This window comes from Eucyclogobius newberryi, unplaced genomic scaffold (genome assembly GCF_026437365.1).
Source record: "Eucyclogobius newberryi isolate DKJ021-1_F unplaced genomic scaffold, fEucNew1.0.hap1 SCAF_2, whole genome shotgun sequence".
NCBI classification, from domain to species: Eukaryota; Metazoa; Chordata; class Actinopteri; order Gobiiformes; family Gobiidae; genus Eucyclogobius; species Eucyclogobius newberryi.
The window spans coordinates 35,024,069-35,051,268 of NW_027315834.1; the positions used below are offsets into that span (position 1 = coordinate 35,024,069).

Below are 27,200 nucleotides of genomic sequence, written 5' to 3' on the forward strand. Positions count from 1 at the left end.
AGTGAGGAACAGAAGCGTATTGTGTTGAGATGGAGAATAACAGCGTGTGTGGAGACCTGGAGGACCTGGCTGTTTGCTTTGGCTGAGTTCTGTGAGTGGGAGCGCTCTAATGCAGGAGTTCTATGATCCTGGGGTTACCAGTGGATCCAGGCCTGTGGACCAGACTTAACCAGATGAACTCAATTAGACTTCAGCATGCAGGGATCAAGTGACCGCACCTTTAAACTTTACGATTCGACACAGTGGCTACTATCGCACACAGCCCACCAGGTCACACTGAGGGGCTTTTGTTCTCTAACCACACATATAACCTCTCCTCTCAAGGTTTTACTGCTGCATCGACGTTTCTGATCTTGTATTCGAGAGGAATTTGGCTTTGAATGGCAGATCTTTCCTTATGTAACACGCAGTATGCTCCGACAGTTGGGTAAAGAACAGTTTACTTCCAATACAGTAGTGTAGGGTACCAGTACGCTAAATACTATTGTGACAAGTACTACTTTTACACATTAAAGGTGCACAATGTTCTATGATGAGGGTCTTCCGCCTGTCTGTCTCCAAGGAAGTGTAATTCTTCCTGGAATGTTCCACAAAATGGTATTTAGTTTTTCTTGCGACTATTGAATCAAAAGTGTTTTATTGCTCAAAAAAAAAGATGGACAAGTCTAATGCCCTACTGTGGATGTTTCTAAAGTTGTATCATCTCCATAGAGACATGAAAGTGGATAGATAGAGTCGGCAGTGTGTCACATAAGGGGGTGTGGTCAGATGTGGGGGAAACGCACCCTTTTCCCTCTTCTAATACGTTTCCTGGCACATTCTTCGTGTTTTAAGCACAACAGTTTGAAGTCGAGTCAAAACGATCTTAATGGAGGTTGTAAACATGGCATAGTGTTACCTCAGAAGTACCTCAGAAGCATTTAGCCCGCAGCTACGTAAAGTAAGGTAAGATATGGTACACATTATTGTCTCCGTATGTCTGTCCTCTGCATTTCACTTTAAAATCAGGCATTATGTTCAGCCACTTTACTCTTCTCCATGTCTTTGTGTCTGTGTTTGGCACAATACACTAAAGCTATTGCCTGACCAGCCATTCCCAACACGTTTTGACGGACTTCTTAACAAAACCGTGTGGGTCTGGGGCTCGACCGCAGAAATTCAATTTCTAGGGCGGAGTTTAGAGAGCAGAGACAGAACCAATCACATGAACCCAGAAGTGACGCAAAAAACGCGACACGCTTAAACGTTTATTACGTAGCCCATGTCAACAAGGCGTGTTCCGCGTTATCCGTCCCCGAACGCAGAAAATGTCTCCTGAATCGCGATGACGCCATTCGCATAACCACATCTAACGCACGTTCATCATGGCAAGTAGAGCGGACTTTCCTGATTGTTCAAACCGAAGTGAGAGCAGAAGTAAACACTCGGTCACGAGCCGGGTCCGCCATCTTGAATGTTTTGTAACGGGGTGAAGAGCTACTTCCGTATCTTCAGTGTGACGCGTTAAAACCTCCGCCTGGGATTGCATCGGACAATTATGGTCCGACAACTTCATTGGCTCTGCCTCGGGTTCCAGACCCTTCCGCATTTGAACAGAATGTGGGAGGGGCTGGCGGGTCAGACAACTAAAGCTAGTGTTTGCTCTTGAAGTTGTAGAAGCGTGGGTGATAGAGGAGCTCTTCTACATTAAAATGAATGGGTTGCTTCACCCAAAATGTTCCTCTAGTACAGGGGTGAGCAAACTACGGCCTGCGGGCCACATGTGGCCCGTTTGTCTTTATAATCCGGCCCGCCAAGAAATATAAAAATACATTAAAAAATATTTTTTGCCCTCAGGCATCTGTCTTCACTTGTATCCTTAATCAATATTACGTGAATTGAATTAAATAATAGATTCAATAGCCTATATTTGACAGAAAAGTGATGATAAGACATATTTTATTTGATATTTAATTTTTTTGATATTTTTTTTCCACACCAATGATCGCTACTTGCCTGGATTCGAATATGGCCCTCGGAGGAAAATAATTTCCCACCCCTGCTCTAGTAGGACAACATTTTTTTTCTTTAGTCTTTACAACATACACAAAGGCTATACACACTGTTAGCGTGGTCACAGTGAACAGAATGAATCTCTGGTCCTCACACTCACATGGAAAGCACATTAAAATGGAGGTCATCTGGAAAAGACGGTCAGATGCTGTTGTTGCAATCTGTGTAAACATGTCTCCACCGTAACACATGACAACCTACTGCAGGAGCATCCTCCCTGATCTGCACAGACGCTCAGGATAAAGGAATGTTACAGTTGGCTCTTACCTTGTCGACGTGAAGACTCCAAAAACCAGCAGACCTTTGGGTTGATCCGTCTCCAGCAAAAACACACTTTCTGTGAGGGAAACACACATAGTATTTACTGTAATAATCACGTGCACTGACATCATCTCATGTACTTCAGTAAAAATGTAATAAAATAGATACATTAAAAAGTGTCGACATAATCAGAATAAAGCATTTCTCAGCAGGTTTGTTTTGGCTGAAGTGATAAAGGTCTAACGTTAATCCAGGGCAAATAAATGTCTTCATAGTTTGTTTTTGAAGAAAGCAGTTGCTGGATTCCATTAAAAGGAGAATAGCAGGTTTTCGGGAATAAGATTGTATCGCTGGCACACAAGTTTTCATAATAATGACATTTGTTTTGAAGTTGTTACAGCCGTCGTGCAAGTTAAACTGTGCAAAGAGCTGAAGACCTAAAATAGCATCAGAGTGCAGCTCACCCAGTTCATCAAAGTGTGTCTCGGTGCCGTCCTCCTCCAGAACAGAACACACCATCCGAGCTTTGAGGAACGTGGTCCATTTGTTCACCAGACTCCGCTGGCCGCCAATGTCATTCTGCACAAACGGAAGAAATGAATCATGGAACACGTTTGGTTTCTATTTTAGGGATAATTATTCAAAGCTCAGTCAATGTTAATAACACATTCATGGACACTAGAAACTTGTCATGTTCCATAATTATTCTTTCCTGCCCATTATTTCAACAACAGCTAAATAATTATAGCTGGGGTATCTATTTAACTCTAGCACCAAAGTATATCTCGGACATCTTTGTGCCATATGAACCATCTCGGACTCTGAGGACCTCAGGGACCGGCCTCCTGCTGGTGCCAGAGTCAGGACTAAACATGGACTGGCCTCCTGCTGGTGCCAGAGTCAGGACTAAACATGGACAGGCCTCCTGCTGGTGCCAGAGTCAGGACTAAACATGGACAGGCTTCCTACTGGTGCCCAGAGTCAGGACTAAACATGGACAGGCCTCCTGCTGGTGCCAGAGTCAGGACTAAACATGGACAGGCCTCCTGCTGGTGCCAGAGTCAGGACTAAACATGGACCGGCCTCCTGCTGGTGCCCAGAGTCAAGACCAAACATGGACCGGCCTCCTGCTGGTGCCAGAGTCAGGACTAAACATGGACCGGCCTCCTGCTGGTGCCAGAGTCAGGACTAAACATGGACCGGCCTCCTGCTGGTGCCAGAGTCAGGACTAAACATGGACCGGCCTCCTGCTGGTGCCAGAGTCAGGACTAAACATGGGGAATCTGCGTTTCAGTTTTATGCAGCTAAAATCTGGCACAGTCTTCCTGAAGATGTGAGACAGGCTTCTACTCTGACAATGTTCAAATCTAAGCTGAAAACTGAAATTATTTTATTTGCACTGGTTTGTTGAGTTATTTCATGTCTTTGTCATTTTAATGCATTTGTCTCGTTGTGTGAAGTACTTTGCCTTGAGTACGAATTGTTCTCTACAAATAAACTTGCCTTGCCTCTATAGCTGTCACACACTTTGTATTCACATGCATTCATTTCCAGGTGAGCGCACGGCTTTAAAACTGCTTTTTCAGACGTCAAAGTGAGGCTGGGGTGGACCACCCAAGAACAGCCATTCAGAGTGCTGCTTTCAGCTTTTACTTCCTGGTTCATTTGTAGCTGCAGACAGCGCTCAGTGGTCTATTTTTTTTTCCCACTAAGTACAATAAATTATTATATTTGAAAGAATTTGTCCCCCAAGTCCCCAGAGCTCAGACTCAGACTTACGGGACACACTCGGGCCACCATGGTGTGGATGTCCTTAGTGTTGCCGCTGTTATCTGTGAGCCGCTCCCTGAAGAAGAAATACAGCTTAGCATCATTTGGGTCTGTCCCGTCAGGTATCAGGTGAGCATCGATAAAGATCGGCTCTGGAAAAACACAGAAAAAGGTCATACACACAGAAAGGAACATAGACAGTAGTTTTCATCATCTTTATGTTCTCACCACTGAGCCATTTGGAGTTATGCTGGTCCGTCCGCACAGCGTTTCTTTTGGTAAGGCTCCTGAAGATGGCAGCATCAGTTCCCATGAAGTCGATGTACATGCCAGAGAACAGCTCCTGGTCTGGAGAAAGGTAAAAACAACAGTCAACATACACGTTCCAGCTATGGGCAATCAACAACGGTCTTTTTCATTGGTGGGTAGTACTCCGTTAGATTTAGTGGAGTAACGTTTTGAAGAAGTTGTACTTTAAGAAGTAGATTCTGAACACCCTACTTTTTACTCCTAATTCAGTTGCTTGAATAAAAGTTTTGCTTCTTCCTATTGTCAATAAATCTGACAAAAGTTTTATGATGAAATGATTTGAACATTTGTGTTTCTTGCTCCGCTTCTTCACATATGACTTGTTTCTGACCTTCCTTTGAAAATATCAAATTCCAACTACATTAACTACAAATTATAAATCAGATTTTCAAGATAGTTACCATTAAAGGTACTCTTACCTAAGTAGTACTTTCTCCAATTACTTTATAGTTTTTTTTTTGGCAACTGAACTCACCACTGGTCATTTCTTAAAGGCAGAGTCCGTTATTCATTTTTATTGACAGTGAAACAGAGAAAGCCCCACCGGCATAACGCACTCAAGTGTCTATTGACAAACCCGAAACAAATAGTAGCAATCTAAGCTGACGACAGCGCTTCAGCCTCCAGATGACAAATGTCCTGACAATTAAAAACACTCCTCGCTTCTTGCACGCTCCCTCTATTCACTGGATGCCTTTTGTAATTCCTTTAGTCTTGCTTTATTGTTCTAAGTTCCAGTCCACGTGTTTCTTTGAGTTATGAGGGCCATGAGGACACTGACAGCGGTCTAACTCACCAGCAGCACGCACATGACACGTTACATGGAGAGAACGGCGCGCCCACACTTCAGTCCTGTCATAAGCATGGATAGTACACAACACACTGTAGTGATTCTGTTTATTGCGAGCAAGAATGAATAAAAATGACGTATTTCTCTGACACAGCACTCAAAGTTTCTGTTCTCTTTCCATTCTCGGTGGCGATAGATTATGGAAGCTTCCCATTTTCCCTCTCCAATCACATTATGCAGATCGCGTTCATACATTGGACATGTTCGTAGTAGGACAGTCTTCACCAGTTGCATCTGAGATTGAACCGCGCGAATTCTGTGTGGACGGGCAAATGCTCACCACCTTGAGTATAGTTGATTGTAATTCTTGAACTGGGCTTAAGGAAAGTTTATGACGGCGTTCATCTACAAAGTCATTGCTGAATCATGGCCATTCCTCTGCCGCTCTCATTCCTGTGCTCTTATGTCAGAGCCTCTTCATACTGGCGCTCTCTCCCGGGCCCCGTTGGCAGAGACGCCGCGGATTCGCTCTGCTCAGGTGTCAGAAAGTAGAGCAGGAGGTGCAATGTGTCGCCCCCAGTCTTGTCAACAGCAACCCTACACCTCTGCACCAATCACAGATCAAAGAAATCAGAGGAAACGGACACTGCAGCCAATCCTGGGGGAGACATTAAGAGCGCTTGATGTCCACAACTGCCACATTTAACTTTAGTACCAGGCTGGGATTTTACAAACAAACGCGTGGGTTTCAAGGCACATGATTCCGTCCTGATTTGAAGATTCTGTGATTCGAAAGATAGAATGTTTTGATTTCAAGTGAGCTATTGCTATGACAACGGTCCTCTGTTGCCATGCCAAATCTGTCAAATCAGGAAGGAATCCTTATGCCTGAAACACATGAGATCCACTTGAATCAAACACGCCTTCTAACATTCTTATCTCATATTGAATAAAACAGAAATACGCTCCAATTTAATATAGAGTAAAGGCAGATCTCAGGGAGTAAAAATGTGGCGTGATTACGAATACATCGGAGGTGTTGGATGTGCTCCAAAGGCAATCATAGATGTTGTGAGACGTAGTCATAAACAATGGCGTTAATGACTTTATAGGTGGCATGATGCTGATATCAGGGCGGACCACCAGCTGTCCCATATACTGTAGGAAAAAAGGTTCACTCTGAGGTGAACTTTGTTTCAATCACTGTCTTTTTATGGACTTTAAAACACATATATCAGGAAGCATGCGTCACAAAGCACCTACTGAGCATGACGGAAACAGTGTTGACTTGAGGGTTGAAGGAGCACCTCCCTTTTCCAGGTTCACTCTTGGAGTCGATGTGAAATACTTGTTCCTGTCACAGAGAAAAGAACAAGTTGTATTGTGCAGACAGTTTTATAAGATAGTTTTCTCTGTACTAGTATAAAAGTGCTCTTATGGGGGAACCAAATGTCCCTCAAGGCAGAGCTGTTCAGATTTTCCTTGTCGTATTTTTTTGTTTTAAGGTCGGGAAGCCCTGGTCAAGACCCCTTTTACTCGCCCTTATGGAACAGTAAAGAGAACGTTCCATCCCAGAGAAAGGTGGTTTTCTATTTAAAAGGTAAAGAAAAGTCTGTTGTGATCATCCCTGTATGTGAAGCTGGGATTCTGCCAAGTAGCTTTCCTGTCTTTAGAAACATTTGGACTGGACCGCGCTGGAAATGGGACAAAAGCTTTCTGTCCTGATACATATGTTGATGGTTTGAGCTCCTTAACTTGACATGTCGTTTACGTCAGCGGGGACATATTGTGAAGGAAAATGTCTCTGTTTAAATGGTTCAGGAGGTGGTCTGACAGCGGCTGTTTGTAAAGACCACGGGCGGACAATTACAGTTAGGGGAGGTCATTGATCACCATGGAAAATGTTCAGATTTATGGGATACAACACAGTAATAAAAGGATTTAGTGATTTCTGTGCAGAACAGGACAACAACACCAGTTAAAACAGTGTCATGACAAATGATTGTAAGAGGCAAAGCAGTCTTAGTTATGAGGTGATTGTAGACTTTAGATGTATCACTTGTGTTTACTTCCTTTGTGCACATTTAGGGCGTGGTCCCACTTTTCCGACTTAGTTTGGTCCTGATCTAGCTCTCTTCTGGTCTAGTCCAGGTCTAGTTCCAGGTTAAGTTCCAGTTTAGTTCCAATGTTAATGTGGTATAAGTGCAATTGTGATCACACCCTTAAAGTAAGTGCCACCCACCTCTGGTCTGCGGCCCCGGTTGATGTAGACACAGACTGGACTGTAGGCTCCGCTGCCACACATGAACATGTGAGTCCGGTTATATGGCTGCACTACACGGATGAAGTTCCCACAGCCGTGCTGCAAAACACATAAAAGAGAGAGAGAGGCAAACGGTCAGGAACAGTATAAAAGGGGTCAATATTAAACGCTGAGGCACATGAGCTCCAGTAAAGTTTGTGTGACCAACTTATAAATGTCTCCTTTAATGCACATCACACGCGTGCCGTAACTTCTTAAAAATCACAAAATATTATATTATTCCTTCAACAGAATAAAGACAAATCTGACGCTTTCTATGATTCAGTTTAGAACTTGTGGGACCTGGTTTCTGTCTGTCTTTTCTCCTCTTCTACACCTGAAGCAGACTGAGATGGACTCTGTGTCTAATTAAGCCTGATGTGCACAAAGAGGAGTTGGGGAAGGAGGAAAACGAGGAGGAGAAGAACACGGAGACACAGTATCAGGGGAGCTGTCGGGAACGTGGCCATGAACGGCAGCTGCTGTAGATCCTGGTCCAGCACGACTCTGCCGCGAACACGCCGACGTCTGAGTGCTGTCTCATCACATTCTTTACACAGAAAATATAATCATCGCTCTATCTTATCTCAATACACTTCAGATCACGGACAGACACATAACTCTGCGTCGGTTTAAAGTGATATTGTTCTTTCATAAGTACTAAAGCAACGACTTTCTAAATGAACTATTAAGTTTGACCCGACTGAGAAAGAAAACCATTCTAATAAGTGACAATTAGTATGAAAATATGATAAATTGAATGCATTTTCTAAAGTGAGATATTTGAGAAGATTTGAAACATGAATCATTATGTCCAGGATGACACACGGGGGTGTAGCCTGCTCTGATTGGCTCACCCAAATAGTGTATTAGTTTGTGTTTACAGCAGGCGGCAGTGACTCAGAACACATGCATGAATGGAAAGACCTTCTCCTCTCTGAGCTGAAGAAACAGCCTGGCCTTGTTGGACAGAGACACAGACGCACAGGAGAGTAAAAATAGCTTGAGCTCTTGGCCTCACCGCATAAAATAGCTTCATCAAATAAATGAAAAAGGAAACTGACTCTATTTAATACATGTATTTAAAAGCATGAGTAGTTAATGAATGCTACTGCTATTACACGATGCCTTTTACAAATCAAAGTCCAGTCCTTCTCTATTCTTTATTAATTCATATATTTTGTGTGCTATTGACTGAATCCCGCTCTGACACGGACATGAACTTGTGTTTGCGCTAGTGCCGGTACAGAAAGCTGAAAAATATGTTACGTCGTCTAGTTATTTAGTCATTTTCCATGGCATTTGGTGTGATTCAAACTGTGTATCTTGTATAGAGGAGGAGGAGGTGGAGGATTAGGTATATGAAGAAGGGATACATCTCGTGCTACAAAGTCTGTAAGGTATGAATGTATTTTATGTGATAACTACACTTTTAATAATTATAATGAATTGAAAAATGCATAATGATATCACCGTAAATAGCAGCTTTACAATAATACGTGAACAGGTCTTACCGTGGGGTCCTTTCCAGCCATTTGGCATTCTTCGATTTTACTGTTCGACGCAGGCCAAAACACCTGGTAAGACAAACAGAGCCAGTGTGTGACAGTGTACGGAAAGATTTGGATCACATTTATTTGCAGAGGACAGAAATGGATGGTGGAACAAAGAAGATGTGTTTGAGTCTGGTGGCAGCATGTGTGGAAAATGTGTGCTTTTAAACCAGCGAGAGGTGCCCAGAGGTCCAGCTCATTGAAAACATCAAGCATTCTGGTTGGTTGGAAGTGGATGCGGGGCAGCACTCCCTAGCGGGCTCTAAACGCCTCCCCATCTGTTTATGCACTTCATTCCTGTCAATTACACCAGCCGTTACTCCTTCACCGCATGAACAATCAGTCAGCACCCGCTCCAGCCCTTTTTACATCTCTCCAGGATCACCTCAAATTGTCCCGATCATCACTAATGCACTGCCATTTGCATACCATTGTGCGCAAAATACAAACACTATTGTAGCACGTTGTGGGCCAGCTTCCATTGTTCCCTCGGAGTCGTGTGTATCGAGAAATATAACACATGTTCAGTGTAATCGGAGCGCTGACCTTGAGCGTGCCGCTGGTGATGTTGTTATTGTCCATAGACAGAACATGGTCTTTGCAGCCCACGTACATGCGGTCCTGGTCCTCGTCCATGTGCAGAATCCTGTAGTCCATGGCCTTGTCTGAGATACTGTAGTGTTCAAATGATTCTGACGCCTGGAGGTCTGAGAGAGGCAGAAGGGAAGAAAGGACAAACAAACAAATGAGAGTGTGCGTGGCATGTAGTAACACAGAGGTCATTTTGTTTCATTTACCTTACAACACAAGAGACATTTTCAGTTCAAAGCTTCACGTAACAACATCATTGATAATATAGAATAACACAGAAAATACACGGCCGAACAAAGACAAACTAAATAGCAATTTTCACGTTATTCAGATCATCAAGATACTCCTAAATTACAAACAAAATCAATAGCTGTTTGTGTGAGCTCCCGCCATGCTTCTACACACCCATACATCACTGACATTCCCATATACGCTTAATTTATCCCATATTTTCATGAAACCAATTTGTCCGGAAGTTGTAACTTGGCAAGAGTGTGAAGAGAAACATGCCTGAATTATAATAAAAGCTCTGACACACTTCAGGAGTACTCGGAGGGTAAACATCAAGATATTTTGGGACAACTCACTCCAGAGAAAAGAAAACCCTAAGCCATATACCATCAAAGGCCTCTCGAGTCCCAGGCAAACTCATGCATATTTATCACTTTTCCAATCTGCGTTCAGAGCAGGGGGCGGACCACGATGCTTTTCTCCGCTGACCCTCTTTGTGTTCAGCCTCTAATCAACAAATAGGTCCTTCAGTTGTGCGTAAGCGCTTCAGGCTAAAGTCACATTTTCCTTATTGTTAGATGTGCGCTTTGAGACTGGCCTCTTTTATCTTAAAGGGAAGTGGCTTTTCTGTGCCACTCTTGGCGCTGATCACAGGCTGTTGTGTGGGGCATCTGCAGGATCAGGCTCAGAGTGGTTCACTTTAAAGAAAGCCAAGTTAACCACTTCAGGCTCAAGGTACTTTCCCACGAGCCTTTGCTTCTGATTATCACTATAAAAAGACTATAATATTGATCATATTGTCTGTCATCTTAACAATTGTAACAAATGGAACAAGCAGGCTGCCTTCATGATGTAACAGAGATAAAGCGTGTGACAAAACAAACTTTCAAAGGGAAAATGACATGTTAAGAGCAGATATCTTCATTCATAGAGCATAATGTAACACTGTCTTCTATAGGATACAATGACGTCTAAGGAATAAAGTCTGGCGGTAATGCAACACTCGGATGTCAACCGCCATAAAACAACAACAACAACAACAACAACATAATGTAACACTATTATGAAAAGGCTAAAGGTTAAAATTGAATAACTCTGGAAAAGAGGGGAAGCTCCATGAAGTAGCTGTGAAGTATATTGAATTTTAACTGAATCACCTTTTTATTCTTTTTATGAAACACATTTTATCAACTTATGTTCAACCTACGTGTTGAATTTTAAAAAGGCAAAGGCAATAAAAGCAGTTGAAGAAGTATTTTCTCTTGTAAAAAGGCTTGCATACAAGTTTAATTTCTGCACTTTGATTTGAAGATTGGAAGTTTTAACAGTGAATACTTTAATGCCTGTTACATACTATAAAATTAAATCAAAGTGAGCTTTAAAAAAAAATAGCTAATTAACTCACACATTGTAGTTGGGTTAAGGTTATGAAAAATGTAAATAATATTCAGATTTAGGGATTAAAAATGCTATAAATCTGTAACTATAAAAACCCAAGAATAAAGTTTAGAAATGAGTTTAACATTGTCCTTTATCCAGTGGTAGAAAGTAAACAAATACAATAAAATAAAAATACAAGTACCGGCACTTTCATTTCAGGTATCTGTATTTAATTTAACAGTATTTTTTTTACAGTGGATGCTTTTTACTTTATTTTACTCACTACATTTTAGAGCAGGGATCTGTACTTTCTACACCACTGCATCTTTGGAACAGAAGAGTAGAAAGTACTTTTCATCTGGTTTGAAGGGTTATTTTTAGCACGTTTCTGGTGAAATTCTGCCTAAAGGTTTTGAGTTTGGGCAAACAAAACATACATACATAAGTAAATGTTTTAAACAAAACTACAACACTTTTAATCAAGTAGATTTTTGTACATGCTCCTGTTACAAATTGAGTACTTTTTATAGATAGAACTGACACTAAGAACCAACACAACTTTAAATCCTCCACTTTATAAAGAGTTACTACATACTGCAATCGGCTGTTTTTCACTTCAACATTATTTTGACCTTTGTTGTGTTTTCTGGGGTGAAATGGTAGACTTTGATTCTCCCCTGTGAGAGAGGAAGTCCTGCTCGGTCGGCCGCTGTGATGGGACGCCGCGGGGGAGTGTCACACTAACTCAAACCTTCTGCAGCTCCTCAGTATCTGCTCCTCTCTCCTCAGCCTCACACAAACACATGAGTCACGGGGCCGACAGTCCGAACATTTACCCTGCCAGATGGTGCACCTGCTCCTTCTGGGACAGGGAGAGTCGGGCCTGAATAACCAGAGCAGGTCATTCAATACAACCACTGGGCCCATATACGCAAGCAGTGACCTCCAGCTCGTAACCTTTTGATGCAAGACATGTCAATAAAATATCCTCTTTTGAAAATAACATGCAGCAAACTAGCCTGACTTATCGTTCAATACGTGATGGAAAGAACAATATATCTAGGCCTCAGTATTTACCGTGCCACCTTTTTGTATGCACTCAAGGGAACTTTTGATTTGTTTTTGGTAAGATTTGAGTGGTAGAGAGTGAAATAATTAAATGTTGTTGGTCATAATCAGAAACCAAATAAATACAAGTGTTACAAATTGCTTTTTATTTATTTCATTATTTTATCTAATTATTTTATCTAATTATTTTATTTATTTTATTTTAATTTTATGAATTTTAACATTGTTTTTCTGTAACAATGTATTGCACTTGAAACAGTATTTGCTGTAAACTGTTCGGAATCCTGCAGTGGTTTCATACTCTTTATGCGCATTCCTTATTGTTGAACTCATTCTATTTTCCCCTCAGAGAATAACAAGTCAAAACAGATTGTGGACCTTATAATTTGGGCCTCTGTCAGCCGAGTGTGCGTTAGGTTTGTCACACTGGGAGATCCTTACTCTTCGTGACGGACAAACATTTAAGAATGATGACATATCGGACTGCTCCAACCTGCTCCTGCGCGTGAACAGTTGGTCTTTGTCTTTTATGTACGTGAGGTGGGTCTGCGCACACCGTTGTGGTCTTCTCAGCAGTTTCCTAGGTTTGACTTTGAGCCATGACTCCTGGAGCTCTAGTGGTTTGACTGCAGTCCAGAGCTGATTGAATCTAGCACAGTCGATGCACTCGGTGGTGAACGAAGAGCTGACGCCAGCTTCTGTTGTGGATGTGCTTGGTTATGTGCTGCAGCAGATATCAACATGAATACCAAAGAGGACAGAAGCAGAACATCCCGTGCCCGCCGCGCTACATGTTCTCTACGATAACGGCACTTTACAGGCTTCTACGCAGCAGTAACTCAATCTTATGTTTACCACGCTGTCACATGCGAGTAAAAATAGCACCCTTTTTTAATTTGAATGTGGTGGAAGTGGTATAGCCCCTATAAGAAGCTCAATTACCGTGACTTGTGCGTGACATCAATTAAAAAGTGTCAAGAATAGGACGACATTTTTTATGGTGTGAGGTGTGAAGAATGTGTCGTTGCCTCGCTGGACTTTTGTCCTCGAGAAAGGTCTACAAACAAGCCACAAAATGCCACAAAATGACAATTGTTGCCACATGTGAAAGTAAACCACTGTTGGGGTTCAGTGGAATGCCATGTGGTTTGGTGATATTACTCATTTTAAGTGGGAAAGCTGTCAGTTTAGCTAAGATATAAAAACATATACATAGAATAATCACATCATGTACATCTGGTATGTCCAAAGCTTTTTACATTCAAACAGACAAAGCTGAGTTCAGTTTACTGTAGGTTTGACTGAGCCGCCACAACTTTAACAATGTTTGGTCCATCTAACAACAAAATTCTTGTTATTAACGTCATGTTGATAGAATTTGTTATAATGTAAGACTCTAACAAGAAAAGGTCATAGTTCTGTTATCCATTCAGTTGGACCCTTTCGAAAATGAGATGGCAAAATAAAGTAAAGTTGAGATACTATTAGAATTACTATCATTACTAATACACCCCCCCTCACATTAAAAGAAAAGATGTGTTTCTTTTTTTTTTTTTTCTAACCCTCAGCTTTGACTGACAGGAATCTTTAAATATGTTTAGGCAGCTTTCCTTTGACTGGTTTGGTCGGTTTAGTTCTCAGATGCAGTTGTCTCTTCATGCACTCATTTTAGTAAGCGACGCATGCAAACATAGGTAAATCTTCAGGCTCTGATACAAACAAACCTTGACTGCTTGTGTTAATTCTAACTGATCACAGGCCAAAGGTCCCTAATTAACACTTGACAAATGGACAGTGAGCCAATTACGCGCCAGCTTTACAGTCTTAATGCAAATCCACAACATCATCAATTGGCCTCAGACCTGAAAGAGATGAATAAATTAACTCTTTACTAATGAGACTCGTTCTTTACACAAATCACATTGAGGAGCTGGTCCTGTGGTTGTCAGGGGCAGCCAATGGGAACACCACAATCACCCATCACACTAAATATTGAGGCAAGAGCTTAAACCGCCTCTCGGCAATTTATCTCCTCAGTCGACGCAGAGTGGGCTCCGACTCTGGCCTTAGACCCTGTGCCAAACATCGTTGCTCCTGTCTGTACAATCTTGAGAGCCTTTCTGTGGCGTTCTGGGTGAGTGCGCTTTACCAACACTGTGCTGGAGCCTCTCAAATATCAGCCCAATAAAATGCGTAATCCTGGAAACGCTCCGGTCCATTTGTGGAGAAAAATGGCTGATGTCCAAACAGGATGGTCACCGTGCACCTCTTGAAAACTTGAGCTTTGTGTACAGTGTGCTCAGTGGCATATATTCTGTACTACAAATATGGAAGAAGGAGATTTAAGGTGTAAGTCAAGTGCACACAGACCACCCAGGGCGACCCGCACTGACAGTCGTCTGATTGTCTATCCAGGAGACATAGTCTGCATTCTCAGCCCGATGCAGAGTGCTTAAACAGCACACGCTTCAGAACGTAGCACCATAAACAGATGCCACTGAGGCTTAGGGAGGATTTGATATCTAATGCATCTCATTCATTTTCCATTATACCGTCTGTAATCAATTACTGATTATTTATTCAAGTGTAATGGAAATCATATGCTCATCGCAGTCAAGTCAAAACCTTCTTTCTATAGAATGTTGAAAACAAACAGACAAAGTGAATAAACATACTTTGTATCAAAGTTAAAAATCCAGCAACATAATAAATGTTTGGGAGGGTGCTGCAGCTAACTTACTAAAACCAGTGTGAAGAGGTATTTTCATAGGTCTGAGTTCTTAAATAAAACATCTCCTGCCCAAGTTTGTACAAAACAATGGCTCCAGATTGCAGCAGTTGTTTAGTGCAGAAGGTTTTAGATCATCATTTAATGACCAAGATTAGCTTAAGATGAAACATGTCTTGTTAAGGATATACTCGCACTCAAGCGGAATGTCTCTAGCATTTTATTAGACATAGTAAATAAGAGAAACAGCATATAGAACATATATTACATTTTTAAAATATATAATATATTATCATATAATACATGAATAATGTGTTAAGATAAGGTAAGATTGAGGGACTTTATACATATTGAACACATAATACATACATATCATACTACATATAGAACATATATTGCGTAAACATTGTTTATGTAAATGTATGTATTTAGTTTATCTTATGTCCTGTCCGGTTGATATGTTAAAGAATAATGTTCAATCGTTGCATGTAAAGCTGTTGTGAGCTGTTATCCAGCAGAAGCCTTGTCAGCCTGTGTTTGACTGCACTGACCCGCCAAAGCGCTGGCTAATATTCCCTTTAGGGGCTGAAACTAGAGATGACAACCTGTCAGTCATCCATGGCCTCCCGCCAGCTAGTTTGTGTTCCCTCTGCCCCAATTAGCACCTGGCCTCTCCTTCACATGTCACCAGCAGCAACATGGGCCAATTACACATGGCTGAATGTAGAGGCAGCCCTGACCCATCACCTGTGTGTCCTACAGCCTCCAGAGGACTTCAGCAGTGATCATCTCAGCCTGTACTATTAGAAGGGCTCCACACAGGCCTTTAGTGCTTTTAGGTGCTGCAAAGCCCAAAGGGAGACATGGGTCAAGCCGTGAACTTGATGTGTTTACTGGACACGCAGGGAATGGCTTCAGGAGAACTGTGTTAAACCTTCAACTGCCAGGATCAAGTACAGGTTAAAGGGCCCGTCTGTGCCATAAAACCTTTTATAAGTGGCCTTTCACAAAGGGGAATAGATTATTTTGCATTTTCAGTATGGTTTTTAATTGATTTTAATTGTTTTATCATAAACATAAACGTAAACAGTTTAAACAACAAGACACAGAAAGCAGCATGACGTAGTTTGCAGAAAGTCAGTCTGGCACATTTGTTCCAAAGTCTGAACCCAATGCAAATGCTAGTCTTTTTATTTCATAGATGCTGTTTTATTTAACATTTAAATTTCAAGCCAGAGCTTTCTAACTTCAAATGCCAAATGTCACTCTAAAACAGGTTGCATTAATTGTGTTGAAGGGAAGTAGTAGTAAAATTAACACAAAGTCAGAAGCAGTTTACCTGTCACAGTAAAGTTGAAGTAAAAAAAAACCGTCTATTTTGGTCATTTCCACATGTATTAATTTCCATGCAGCATTACATTGCATTTACAACTTCTCATAGATCCAGTTCCTTTCTTTGACTGAGAATATTTACATGTGACCTTGAAATCACAACATTCTTTGACAATAGATTTTTTTTCCATCAAGTGGCCGAGGAAGAATAAGACCATACAATATATATATATATATATATATATATATATATATATATATATATATATATATATATATATATATATATATATATATATATATATATATATATATATATATATATATATATATATATATATATAATAATATAGCTTCTTCTACCCATACATGGCAAATCAAATGATTTTAATCTGGAGCAGCTATATTCATCCAACTGTACAATTTGCCGAGCCAAGGATAGAAGGGAAACCACATGGCATTGGGGGGTGACTCAGCATAAAAGGGTCACCGCTAAAATGCAATCAAGTGAAGGAATGCGCTCTCTCAATGGGCCTGCGCTGTAAGACATGGACAAACTCAGCAGCAGCAGCAGCAGCAGCAGCAGCAGCAGCAGCAGCAGCAGGAGAATATTCCGGTGCGTTCTGAAAACGAGGATTGTTACAGTGGAGGTAATGAAGCGTGATGAAGGTCCACCATAACACGCAGAAGCACTGGGATCTTCTGTATCCGCTCCCTGGGCGTCTGGAGCTCGATCTGGGCACCTGGTCTTTCTAAATGAAGCCCTTGTGGCTCGTTGCACTGTCAGGCAGCCCCCCCCCCCCATAAAGGTTATCTCATCCGGGATCTTAGCCATACTGAGTATACTGAGTCGAGAGGAGACTTAAATAAACATCTTTCATTGTTTGACACGTACTGTACGCATTGTATACAGTGGTGTTAGTGCTGGAGGTGGGCCAGAGGGGGAGAGAGAGGGAGAGGGAGAGAGAGAGAGAGAGAGAGAGAGAGAGGACTGATGAGGTGAAATGGTCCTGATCAGAAACAGTCAGTAATGACAGCTTCACATATGCAGAGTGTCATGTGTTTTCACTAAACTGTAAAATACTGAAGTAACTAGTTTGAAGATAAAAGGAACGTAACATTCCTTTGCTGTATACGGCTTGTACTGTAATGTTTTTACACTGAGTGTTTTTCAGACTTCCTATAAGTGATCTGTTCTTTTCTTCTACCTTTCTTTTTTGGCAAAAGTGTTGCTCAGGAGGACAAAAAAAGACAAACGATTTGATCAAATTTGTGAATCTGACATTTTTTCAAAGCACACAAGCTGACCTAACCACTTGCACTTCCCTCCACTATGGATGATCATATATCACACTCCAGATATAGTTATATAGTACAGACACATGTTATGAAGACAGACAAACACAAAGCAGCAGGTCGCTCATGCAGACTGAAACACACCTCCACACAGAGCATCAAACTCTCATCAAACCCTCTCTGTCTGACAAATGAAATAAAACAAGAGAATCTAAACCAGAAGCTGCAACAACACCCACACCTTCTCTTCACAAGAACCAGGAGAGAGAGGGAGAGAGAGAGAGAGGGAGGGAGAGAGAGAGGGAGAGAGAGAGAGGGAGAGAGAGGGAGAGAGAGAGGGGAGAGAGAGAGAGAGGGAGAGAGGGAGAGAGAGAGAGGGAGAGAGAGAGGGAGAGAGAGAGAGGGAGAGAGAGGGAGAGAGAGAGGGGAGAGAGGGAGAGAGAGAGAGAGGGAGAGAGAGAGGGAGAGAGAGAGAGAGAGGGAGAGAGAGAGAGAGAGAGAGGGAGAGAGAGGGAGAGAGAGAGGGGAGAGAGGGAGAGAGAGAGAGAGAGGGAGAGAGAGAGAGGGAGAGAGAGGGAGAGAGAGAGGGGAGAGAGGGAGAGAGAGAGAGAGAGAGAGGGAGAGAGAGAGAGAGAGGGAGAGAGAGAGACAGAGAGAGAGAGAGAGAGGGAGAGAGGGAGAGAGGGAGAGAGAGAGAGAGAGAGAGGGAGAGAGAGAGAGAGAGAGAGAGAGGGAGAGAGGGAGAGAGGGAGAGAGAGAGAGAGAGAGAGAGAGAGAGGAGAGAGAGAGAGAGAGAGAGAGAGAGGGAGAGAGGGAGAGAGGGAGAGAGGGAGAGAGAGAGAGAGGGAGAGAGAGAGAGAGAGAGAGAGAGAGAGACAAACTCCAACTGCCATTTGACTTGTTGAAAACAGCAGGATTAGACAATGCACTGGGTTTGACAACAGATGATTAGAAACATACGCATTTTAATTTATGTCGAAAACAACCCGCGTTTCTTAAGATATGCAAATGGTGTGGGACAATAATGACGCAGTTGTTTGACATTAAGACTTGAGCGCTGCACGTTATAGAAAACAGATGTGGCCGTTTGGTGACGTCTTACCTTCAAAGGAAAGGAAGACCCTGGGCTGAGGCTGTAGGAGACTGTGTCCCCCTGGCAACAGACAGAACAGAGCCAGGAGGGAGAGCATCGTGTCAGACCCCTCCGGCCTACCCATCATGCACTGCCACGGACCACGGTCAGTCAGAGCTGGAAGAGAGACGAGGCAAATAAAAACACTACGACACAACAAATAACTGAGGAAATCAATACAAGACATACATGCACTGGCCACATTATTAGGTACAAGGCCTGAACGATCTCTCTTTATCTTTGAAAGCGATCAAAAACAGTCTGCGAAGTGTTTTTATCTTTCTTTCTGAGTTCAGATGGGCATGATTGACAGCTGGATTAGCCAATCAGGGACAAACACAGGGGAAAAAAAGAAAAGAAAGCAAAAACTGGACTGAAAACATCACAGATTTCTGCAGAATCAATGAGAGAAGCATAAAACTCTGTTGATCTGAAGTAAGAGAAGTTTGATATTGTTCCAAACGATAAACGAGCAGTGGGCCTTTCGTCTCACACGTGTCCAGACTCACTCGCACTCGCTCTGCAAAGAACTGGAAGTGTGTCTTCTGGATCCAAGACAAACAGGTACATCCAGTCAACATCTTCAAATCTGTACTCTCAGCTGTTGTTTGCACCACTAAAAACATGAAACACAACATGACAAACACGTCTTCCTGTGGTGTGCAGGTTTACTCTGGTCCTTCATCAAGCATCACATACTTTACAGGACAAGGGACTCGGGTGGCGCTGCTGATCCCGACCGTCGCCCGGTAGAACTTTTATGAAGCCGCCGTCAAACTTGGGGAGCTAAGATTTCCCTAATCCAAACAATAATGCCTTAAACATACAAGGATTTGCTTTGTGGAAACAATAAATCCCACCGTACATAACCTAACATAACACAATTCATCACAATTTTCACACAAAAACATCTCAAGTTTCAGTTCTGTTTGGAAAATGCGTGTGGAGAATGGACGGACTGGTAACACCCGCACGGGCTCGTTTCATTGGCCTATCAGAGTTCCCGTTAAGAGCGTGTTTGAGTTGTAAAGCAATTCAAGCACGTGGGGACACAGATGGCAGGCGAACACAACACGTACTGTGCATCCTTCACTTCCACGGCCCCGGCAGCAGCGCGCCGCTCAATAATGAATGAGTTAAATCTGTACAAAAGAGAAACTATGGCCTCCACCTCCTCTTGTTCCGCTCCATAACAGGACAAGAGCGGCTGAATTATTGATAGAGGCAGGTAGAGCGCGGGACCACGGCTCACGCGTGGACAGAGCGCGAAACAGAGCGTGAAACAGAACGTATGGAAATGGCCTGTATTTGTTGTATTTTTGGAGGTACAGTATATATAAGCTTTAATGAGCTTTTAAGTCACCTTATTACAACAGTGTTTCCTCAGCATTAGCCTTGTCAAAGTTGTTTATCACTGCATATTGGAGTAATGTTATACTATTCGGCAACTGAGGCTCGCATAATCAGAGAAATCCTGTTTTCACCTACCCCCTATCCCCACCCACATCACAATATTTAGTTGTGATTCTTCTTCTTATTGTTAAATGAAGACTCTGAGTGATGCATGTAGGGTTAGATAATGTCACGTTGCAACTTTTCAAAACTAAAAACACCGTAAATTAAAATTGTCTGTTTATTACAGCAGAAAGTCACGATGACGATGTTTCTTATATTAAACCGTTTTAGATCAATCTTGACAAAATGATAATAATGCTTATGTTGTACCTGAAAAAAAGCACGCGTCTCCTCTGAAGTGTATGTTTCTTCTGATAGATGAGGAGAATGCTCTGTTCGGTGGTTGGGCACAAATGGCCCGTATCAGGGTTTGACTGCGCAGGCGTGACATGGCTTTACAGCTCAGGTGGAGACACACATGCTCACGCTGCAAAGACAATGAGATCTTTGGTTGCTCTTGAGAGATGTCAAATGCTAAAATGCTCATTGAGCCCTGATTTCTTTCTGTTGGACGTCTGTCTCTCCCGGTGCACCTCGGGGTGTCTCCTGGAAACCTCACCCACCCTGACCCTGTCCTGACACACGGGTCCAGCTCTGGCTTCTGTCCACATTCTCACAGGGTAGGTTTCCAAAAGGCACATGTAGCGGACCAAGTGCTTTTGGATGTAGTTTGTACACGTCTGTCCTGAGCTGATCATCTCAGATACAGTCACATTTCAACACCCTCATTGTCCAGTTCTGTGTAATAATAAATCAATCATCTTGGATGGGGATGTACCAATTTAGAGCGTGCTGTTCCCAAGCCTGTGGAGAATAGAGGCAATAAAGAGAACTCATGTTACAGTAAGTGTTCATTGTGTTAATGTTGTCTTTCCCTAACACTGGAGGGTTGGCAGTTCTATTTTAGCTCCATACATACTGCTGTGTCCTCCAGGGGTCTCGATTCCTATGGCACAGGCCGACACTAAATCTGGCATGTTACACTTCTATAGCAATCAAAAATAAATACATAAATTGCCAAAAAAGAAAAGATTTTCTTTCCAACATTTGTAAGAGGTAATGGAAGCATTGAAGCAGCTCCAGCTGTAGAAATCATTACCAACTGCTTTTTACACTATTGTAAATATGGCTCACTGACACAAGTCAACATGAGCTATTTCACTAGCTTTGCTTCAAAGTGCCCCAAGTACTATTATTAAAGGAGTTATTAAAAGAGAAACATAAAAAGATATAAAATGCGATCCTAATGGACACTTTAAGAAAGCAAAAGCATCTTTTAAGCACGCAATGAATCAAACTTTTGAAAAGGTTTAGCTCAAAATGGAATGTTACAAATTGCCTGAAACACTTTATCTTCCCTAATTATTGTCCATTGCTGTCAATTAATTGTTGTTGTTTATTTCCTTTTGAACAATGCAGTTGCTTTAGTCCCTCATGAGCGAGCATGTGTCCACACTTCTCCCTGTCAGTCACTTGCCACGAGCTGTAACAGACACTTTTCTTCTCACACGCACAACATAATCAGCCTCAGCCACAGAAAACCGACGTGTTCATTTGTGAATTTAAGCTATATTCACTTACACTGGAAACTAAGTGGAATCTTGTGATCACACTTCCAGACAACTTGTGATCCATTTCTTCACAGTATCACTATGACAATCATCTTGGGTTGACCTCAAACACACTGAGGAATCACACATTTAAATCAAGCTCAATGATAAAAGTCTTGTGTTACTTTTTGCTGTTGCTTTGTTTATACTTTTACTTTATTATTTTTTTTTTTTTAGCTTTCTCTAAGTGCACCTGTCAAACACATGTGTTCTCCGCTCTGCACTACCACTGGAAATATAGTCATCATAAGTGCCCCAAACAGGACTTACCTCAGAGGAAATTCCTTCACACTCCAACTCTGGCTATGTTAGTCCTAAATGGGATCGTCCCGTTTCCAGATATAGGGGGAAATCGTGGCTAGTCCATCTGAGTGCTTTGGGGAGCAGACAGGACTGAGTGAGAGCACAGAGAAGTGCATTGAGAAGGCGGGTGTCCTGTTACACACACACGCACACACACTCCTCCTCCTCCTCTCATCTCCCTCCCACCCGCCGTTAACTAGACAGCGACTGGATGGCTTTAACATGTTCGGCCTTCAACATCAGAGAGGAGGTTCACACTGAGGCACAGGGCCGGTCCCAGAGGTCAGGCACGTTCAGGCCCGACCCCTGCGCCGCTTTGATACGATCAATCTGTGGAGACGAGTCACCTCCAGGACCAGAGCAGGGGAAGGACTTTAGAGACGAGGCACGTGGCAGACGACTTAAGCCACCACCAGAGCTCATCCGCGGGGAAGTGGGGACCTCACGATCTGCTTCAGAAAGAAGGTGTGGACGTTGTGTCATTATAAAGGAATTCTGTTATTTTTAACAGGACTGTCCCGTTTTAAACCAAATGAAAGTCAGAACGAGCCGCAAGTATTATTTCAATACAAACGAGACAAACAAGAAATTTTTGATCAAACTATATGCCATTCCTTGCATTCTGATGCATATTATATGTAATAATTATATCTAAGCAACATGTAAACAAAGGGATTTGCACAAACTAAAGCACCATTGTGAAATGACTCACTTTTTAATAACTCAGACACTATTTTATTGTTAGGGGACCCAAATAAAGAAAATATGATTTTATTTCACTATGAAGTAATTGTATATAAAATACAATTACTTAATATATAACACATAGTCTAATAGATGTTTTGTTTTTTCAATCAAAGTGCAGAGGGTTCCACCAGAGGAGTTCAGGAGCCGCATGTGGCTCTTGAGGCTGTGGTTGCAGACCCCGGAAAAAACAAATACTGAAAGTGTCAATCAGGGCGATATGACAAATTGAAAGTGAATATCACAATTTCAGAAGGATGAGATCATAATTTCAATTGTATTACAGTTCTAGTATAGTTATTGCCGAAGATGAAACTAAAGTTCTCTCAGTTAAATCTTCCTGTGACACACATTTATTTCAGAAAAGGTGTAAATAGAGAAGCACTAAATCACTATATTAAAATAGGAGATTGTCACAAGAATGAGATCACAAATACATTGCTGAGCCCTATTGGAGACATTCATGGAATTAGATCAAAAACAATCTTGAAACCATTTGTGGATCGTAAACCTCTTTTACTTCAAATTGTTTGTGTGAAAGGAAACAAATTCCTCCCTGATGAAAAACCTGAACATGTTGAAAATAAAGGAAATAGAGTTGAATTCTCTGTGTGGTTGGGGAGAAAACGGGGGGAAATTCCCTCAGAACCAACCCCCAACACGTACACACAACCAGATAATGGGAAACTCGATTAAGTTGATTAGTACTTGAATTTATCCAAGAAAAGATAAACTGTTGCTCTCACACACAATTGCCTTTATAGTAAAAGCGCTTGCCAAAAGAATGATGAATATGGTCATCAGGATGAAAGTGGAGCAAAGCAATAACACGTAACATGCTTCAATCAACTTACTCAGCTCAAAACACACTCAGTAAGTGAAGCATACATCATTATAACCACAAGCATGTGAACCTGACGGGAGGCAAACAAACTGTTAATTGAATAGGATACATTCAGTGGAAAAGACTTATTCAGCAGAGAGCTAATTTATCCTCCATGTCAGAAATGCAACAACCTCAGAGACGCCAAACCAAAACCGTTGGCAAGAAAAAAAAACATCCTGTGTCAGGCAAACTGCAACATCAAGGCTATTACTAAGACTATTTCCATTTGAGACTATCACGTGTAGAATAAATGCATTTTAAGTGTTGTGCAGCAGTTTACGAGGCGTTTGATAAAAGAGATGGATGTATGTGTGAGCATTTGGTTCATACTTAAATCATGTAGAAATAGAGGAGTTGAGAGAGGCTTCACGGATCCTCAGACAGGAGGAAGTAATTACTCTGCTCCTAACAATGGACTGTGATTTACTACTCAACAATTAAAGTGCCACTGGTACAAACGGATGCAGTGGCGGATGAGAATGGAAATCGGCTGGTGACAGTATAAAAAGATGAGATGTAGAGATGTCTCTTCACGACAGACACGACCAAGGCAGTAATTAAAGGTGAGGAGAACATTGGGTAAATAGATAAGAGGAGAATCCTTGCAACTTTTATATAAACAGTTTAAATTGATTCCCAGTTGTAATTCTTTCCCCTGGATTGACAAACAGGATACAGACAAATAGAAACTAGTTACAGAGAGTGACTTGCAGCAGTGAGTTTAGGTTTGTAGCATGTCCACTACACTTACTTTTCATTTAAAGATATATATTTAAAACATACATTACATTATTGATTTTTTTGTGTCCCAGCTCTTGCTTCCAGGCATGGTCAGTTTGATCCATCAGACTGACCACACCTGCCCCGTGTGTGGGAGCCAACGCTACCTCGTCTCAGTTTATAGTCCCTAAGCTTCCTGATTTCAATAGCTTCCTGTATCCATCTTTTGTGCGCTCCGGTTCTTACTATTTCTGCCCCTTCTCTGTCCAGGATTTTCCCTCTTACAGTGGGCAGATGGTGCAGATTTAAGGTTTTGTCGTGATGCTTTTTTTCCGGATTTTGTTAGCCGACCGCGTGTGATGTTCTCACACTCCTTTGATGTAACATTACAATAAAGTTACTTGTGACAGCTGGAAAGAACACAAAATAGGCAAGTTTATTTGTAGAGCACAATTCATCCACAAGGCATTTCAAAGTGCTTCACACAAGAGGAAAAAAGATACATTAAAATCACAAAGACAAGACAGAAATCACAAAACCTTCATTTCTATTCATTCAATTTAACAGTTTTGCTGACATGAATGATGCATTTTCTCTGTACTTAGTGATCTACCAGATGGAAAACCAAATGGACCACACACTGGCAGACACTCCAGACCCTCTTTCCCATATTTATTTCACATTGCCAGCGTGACATGTGTCTCCGGGATGGACACATCACTTTTAGATTGATCCTTTCCCATGTTCGTCCCTAGACGTCAACGCATCTGCCTCTGCACACTCATCATTTTCAGATGATAAAAAGCTGCTTATGTTATGTCCATTACAGACTTCAGTGCCAGCTGTAGTTCATTTCAAGTGTAAGAGGCATTTTGGCACTATCTGGTATCCTAGAGAAGAAGTTATTTTCAAGTCAATGATAACATTCACTTTCAAACACGAAAGAGGTTGAACGGTAATTTCCAGTACAAGGGTTGAAGTCGTGAAATGCGTCAAAGGTTTGGCAAAGAGGCATAAATACAAGAGCAGTGTACTGCACAGTCACTCAGAATGGAGAGAGAGACAGACCACGAAGAGGCCCTTTTGTCTCAGAATCTGGCACCACTTTCAGGCAGATGGAGGCGCTATTAGCAAAGACACTTCTGCACCTGCTCTCGCATACAGCAGACAGAAAATGCCATCATCGCTTAATTCCTCCGTGCCATTAGCAGTTTTTTCATCAGTGGAGGTTGAAGGCTTGCTGTCGGTGTAATCCTGTAAAATAAAGACAATTACAGCAATAAGCGAACAGGGAAGATGTTAATTAGCTGCCAAACACCTTTAGGCAGATCAGAAAAATGCTAAATATAAGAAGACAGGATCCTTCACCTCCAACAGCTCGCTACAGGAAATTAATCCAAAGTTTAGCAACCTTGGCAAAAAGAAGTGAGGAATTTTTCCCATGTCACGCTTCATGTCAAAACACATTCAGAGAAACGTCTTCACCGTCTGGAATCCATAAGTGTAGGAGCGAGGAGTCGGTGCTGAAGCGCGCAGGGAAGTGACTGACTGCGGCTGGAAAGTGAAATGAAGTATAAATCTTTTGGTGGGTCTTTTACATATCAGACAGACCCGAGCGCCGCTCACGCCATCAGAGGAACACGGAGGTCTGGGATCCATCAGAGTGTGCAAACATCAGGTCATCAGAATTATGTCAGGTGACGTGGAATGTGGCGTGAACGTATGTAAAAGGCGTAGAAGTGTAGAATAACATTAACATGAAATCCCACTCCATATGTAATTCACTGGGACACATGCCTGTATTTCAAAGACACAGAATCATCTGTTCCCCAAAGACGCTAAATATAAATGTCATTTTATAGGAATAAAATGTTTTAGGGTTAGACGAAATTATAGCGATAAATGGAAACCAATTTGATAAAGTTATATATATTCTTAAACAATAATATCAGTCAGAAACCTGGAAGCATGACTTCTTGCTTTTTTTATTTTTATTTTTTTTACTACTGGGATTTTATTAACACTTGTAATAAGAAGAAGATATTAAATTAAATGTAACATTATAATAAAAACTTACTTATAGGCAAATTTACTAAGCCAACTCCTGTGAAATGATATCTCTTTGACATTAGTGAATAATGGTGGTGATAATAACAGAAAATTCAGCATCTTTCCAACAGTAGCGCTGCACGATGGTGAAGTGTGCTTACAGTGCGCCCCAGTCACTGTGCTGCACTTGCACTTAGTAAAAGCTAAATCAAATTTCGCTGGTGGATGCAGTGCAATAGTGCTGCACTAATGGACTCTGCTCATGAGTCACCGCTGTTTCATTGTTCTACTGCTGCAATGTGCATCACACTGGGCTGTGCCACCATTTAAAGTAGCACCTCAAACACCACAACACCACCTCAAACACCATAACACCACAAATCAACTATAACTGCTGTAAACATAATGACTGTGGTATGAGGATGTTAAACAGCCAGTGTTACAGCAGTTGTGGTTTGAGGAATGGAAGTTTTATAAGCCACAAAAGGTTTATTTTAAATGCTGTTTAGTAATGAACTGTATTGTTTTTATTTCCCCTCATGAACTGCATATTGTCAGGAATCTAACTTTATTCAAAGTACAAAATAATAAGTCCCATTTGATAAGAAGCCTGGCCCGTATGTGTGTTTGTGCTGGAC

General features: G+C 41.8%; 1 protein-coding gene across 1 annotated transcript in view; it reads right to left on the minus strand.

Annotated features, from left to right (window-relative positions):
- sema3c (sema domain, immunoglobulin domain (Ig), short basic domain, secreted, (semaphorin) 3C) overlaps nucleotides 1-22,261 on the minus strand; it is a 34,699-nt gene extending 12,438 nt beyond the window's left edge. Inside the window, exons 1-10 of the mRNA XM_072455152.1 lie at nucleotides 22,131-22,261; nucleotides 18,766-18,912; nucleotides 9,584-9,744; nucleotides 8,999-9,061; nucleotides 7,425-7,544; nucleotides 6,446-6,536; nucleotides 4,312-4,431; nucleotides 4,093-4,235; nucleotides 2,778-2,892; nucleotides 2,320-2,389 (exon numbers count right to left, since the gene is read on the minus strand). Coding sequence (XP_072311253.1) covers nucleotides 2,320-2,389; nucleotides 2,778-2,892; nucleotides 4,093-4,235; nucleotides 4,312-4,431; nucleotides 6,446-6,536; nucleotides 7,425-7,544; nucleotides 8,999-9,061; nucleotides 9,584-9,744; nucleotides 18,766-18,883 — 1,001 coding nt within the window. The 5' untranslated portion in view covers nucleotides 18,884-18,912; nucleotides 22,131-22,261. The remainder of the gene's footprint in view (nucleotides 1-2,319; nucleotides 2,390-2,777; nucleotides 2,893-4,092; nucleotides 4,236-4,311; nucleotides 4,432-6,445; nucleotides 6,537-7,424; nucleotides 7,545-8,998; nucleotides 9,062-9,583; nucleotides 9,745-18,765; nucleotides 18,913-22,130) is intronic.
- Nucleotides 22,262-27,200: the final 4,939 nt, after the last annotated feature.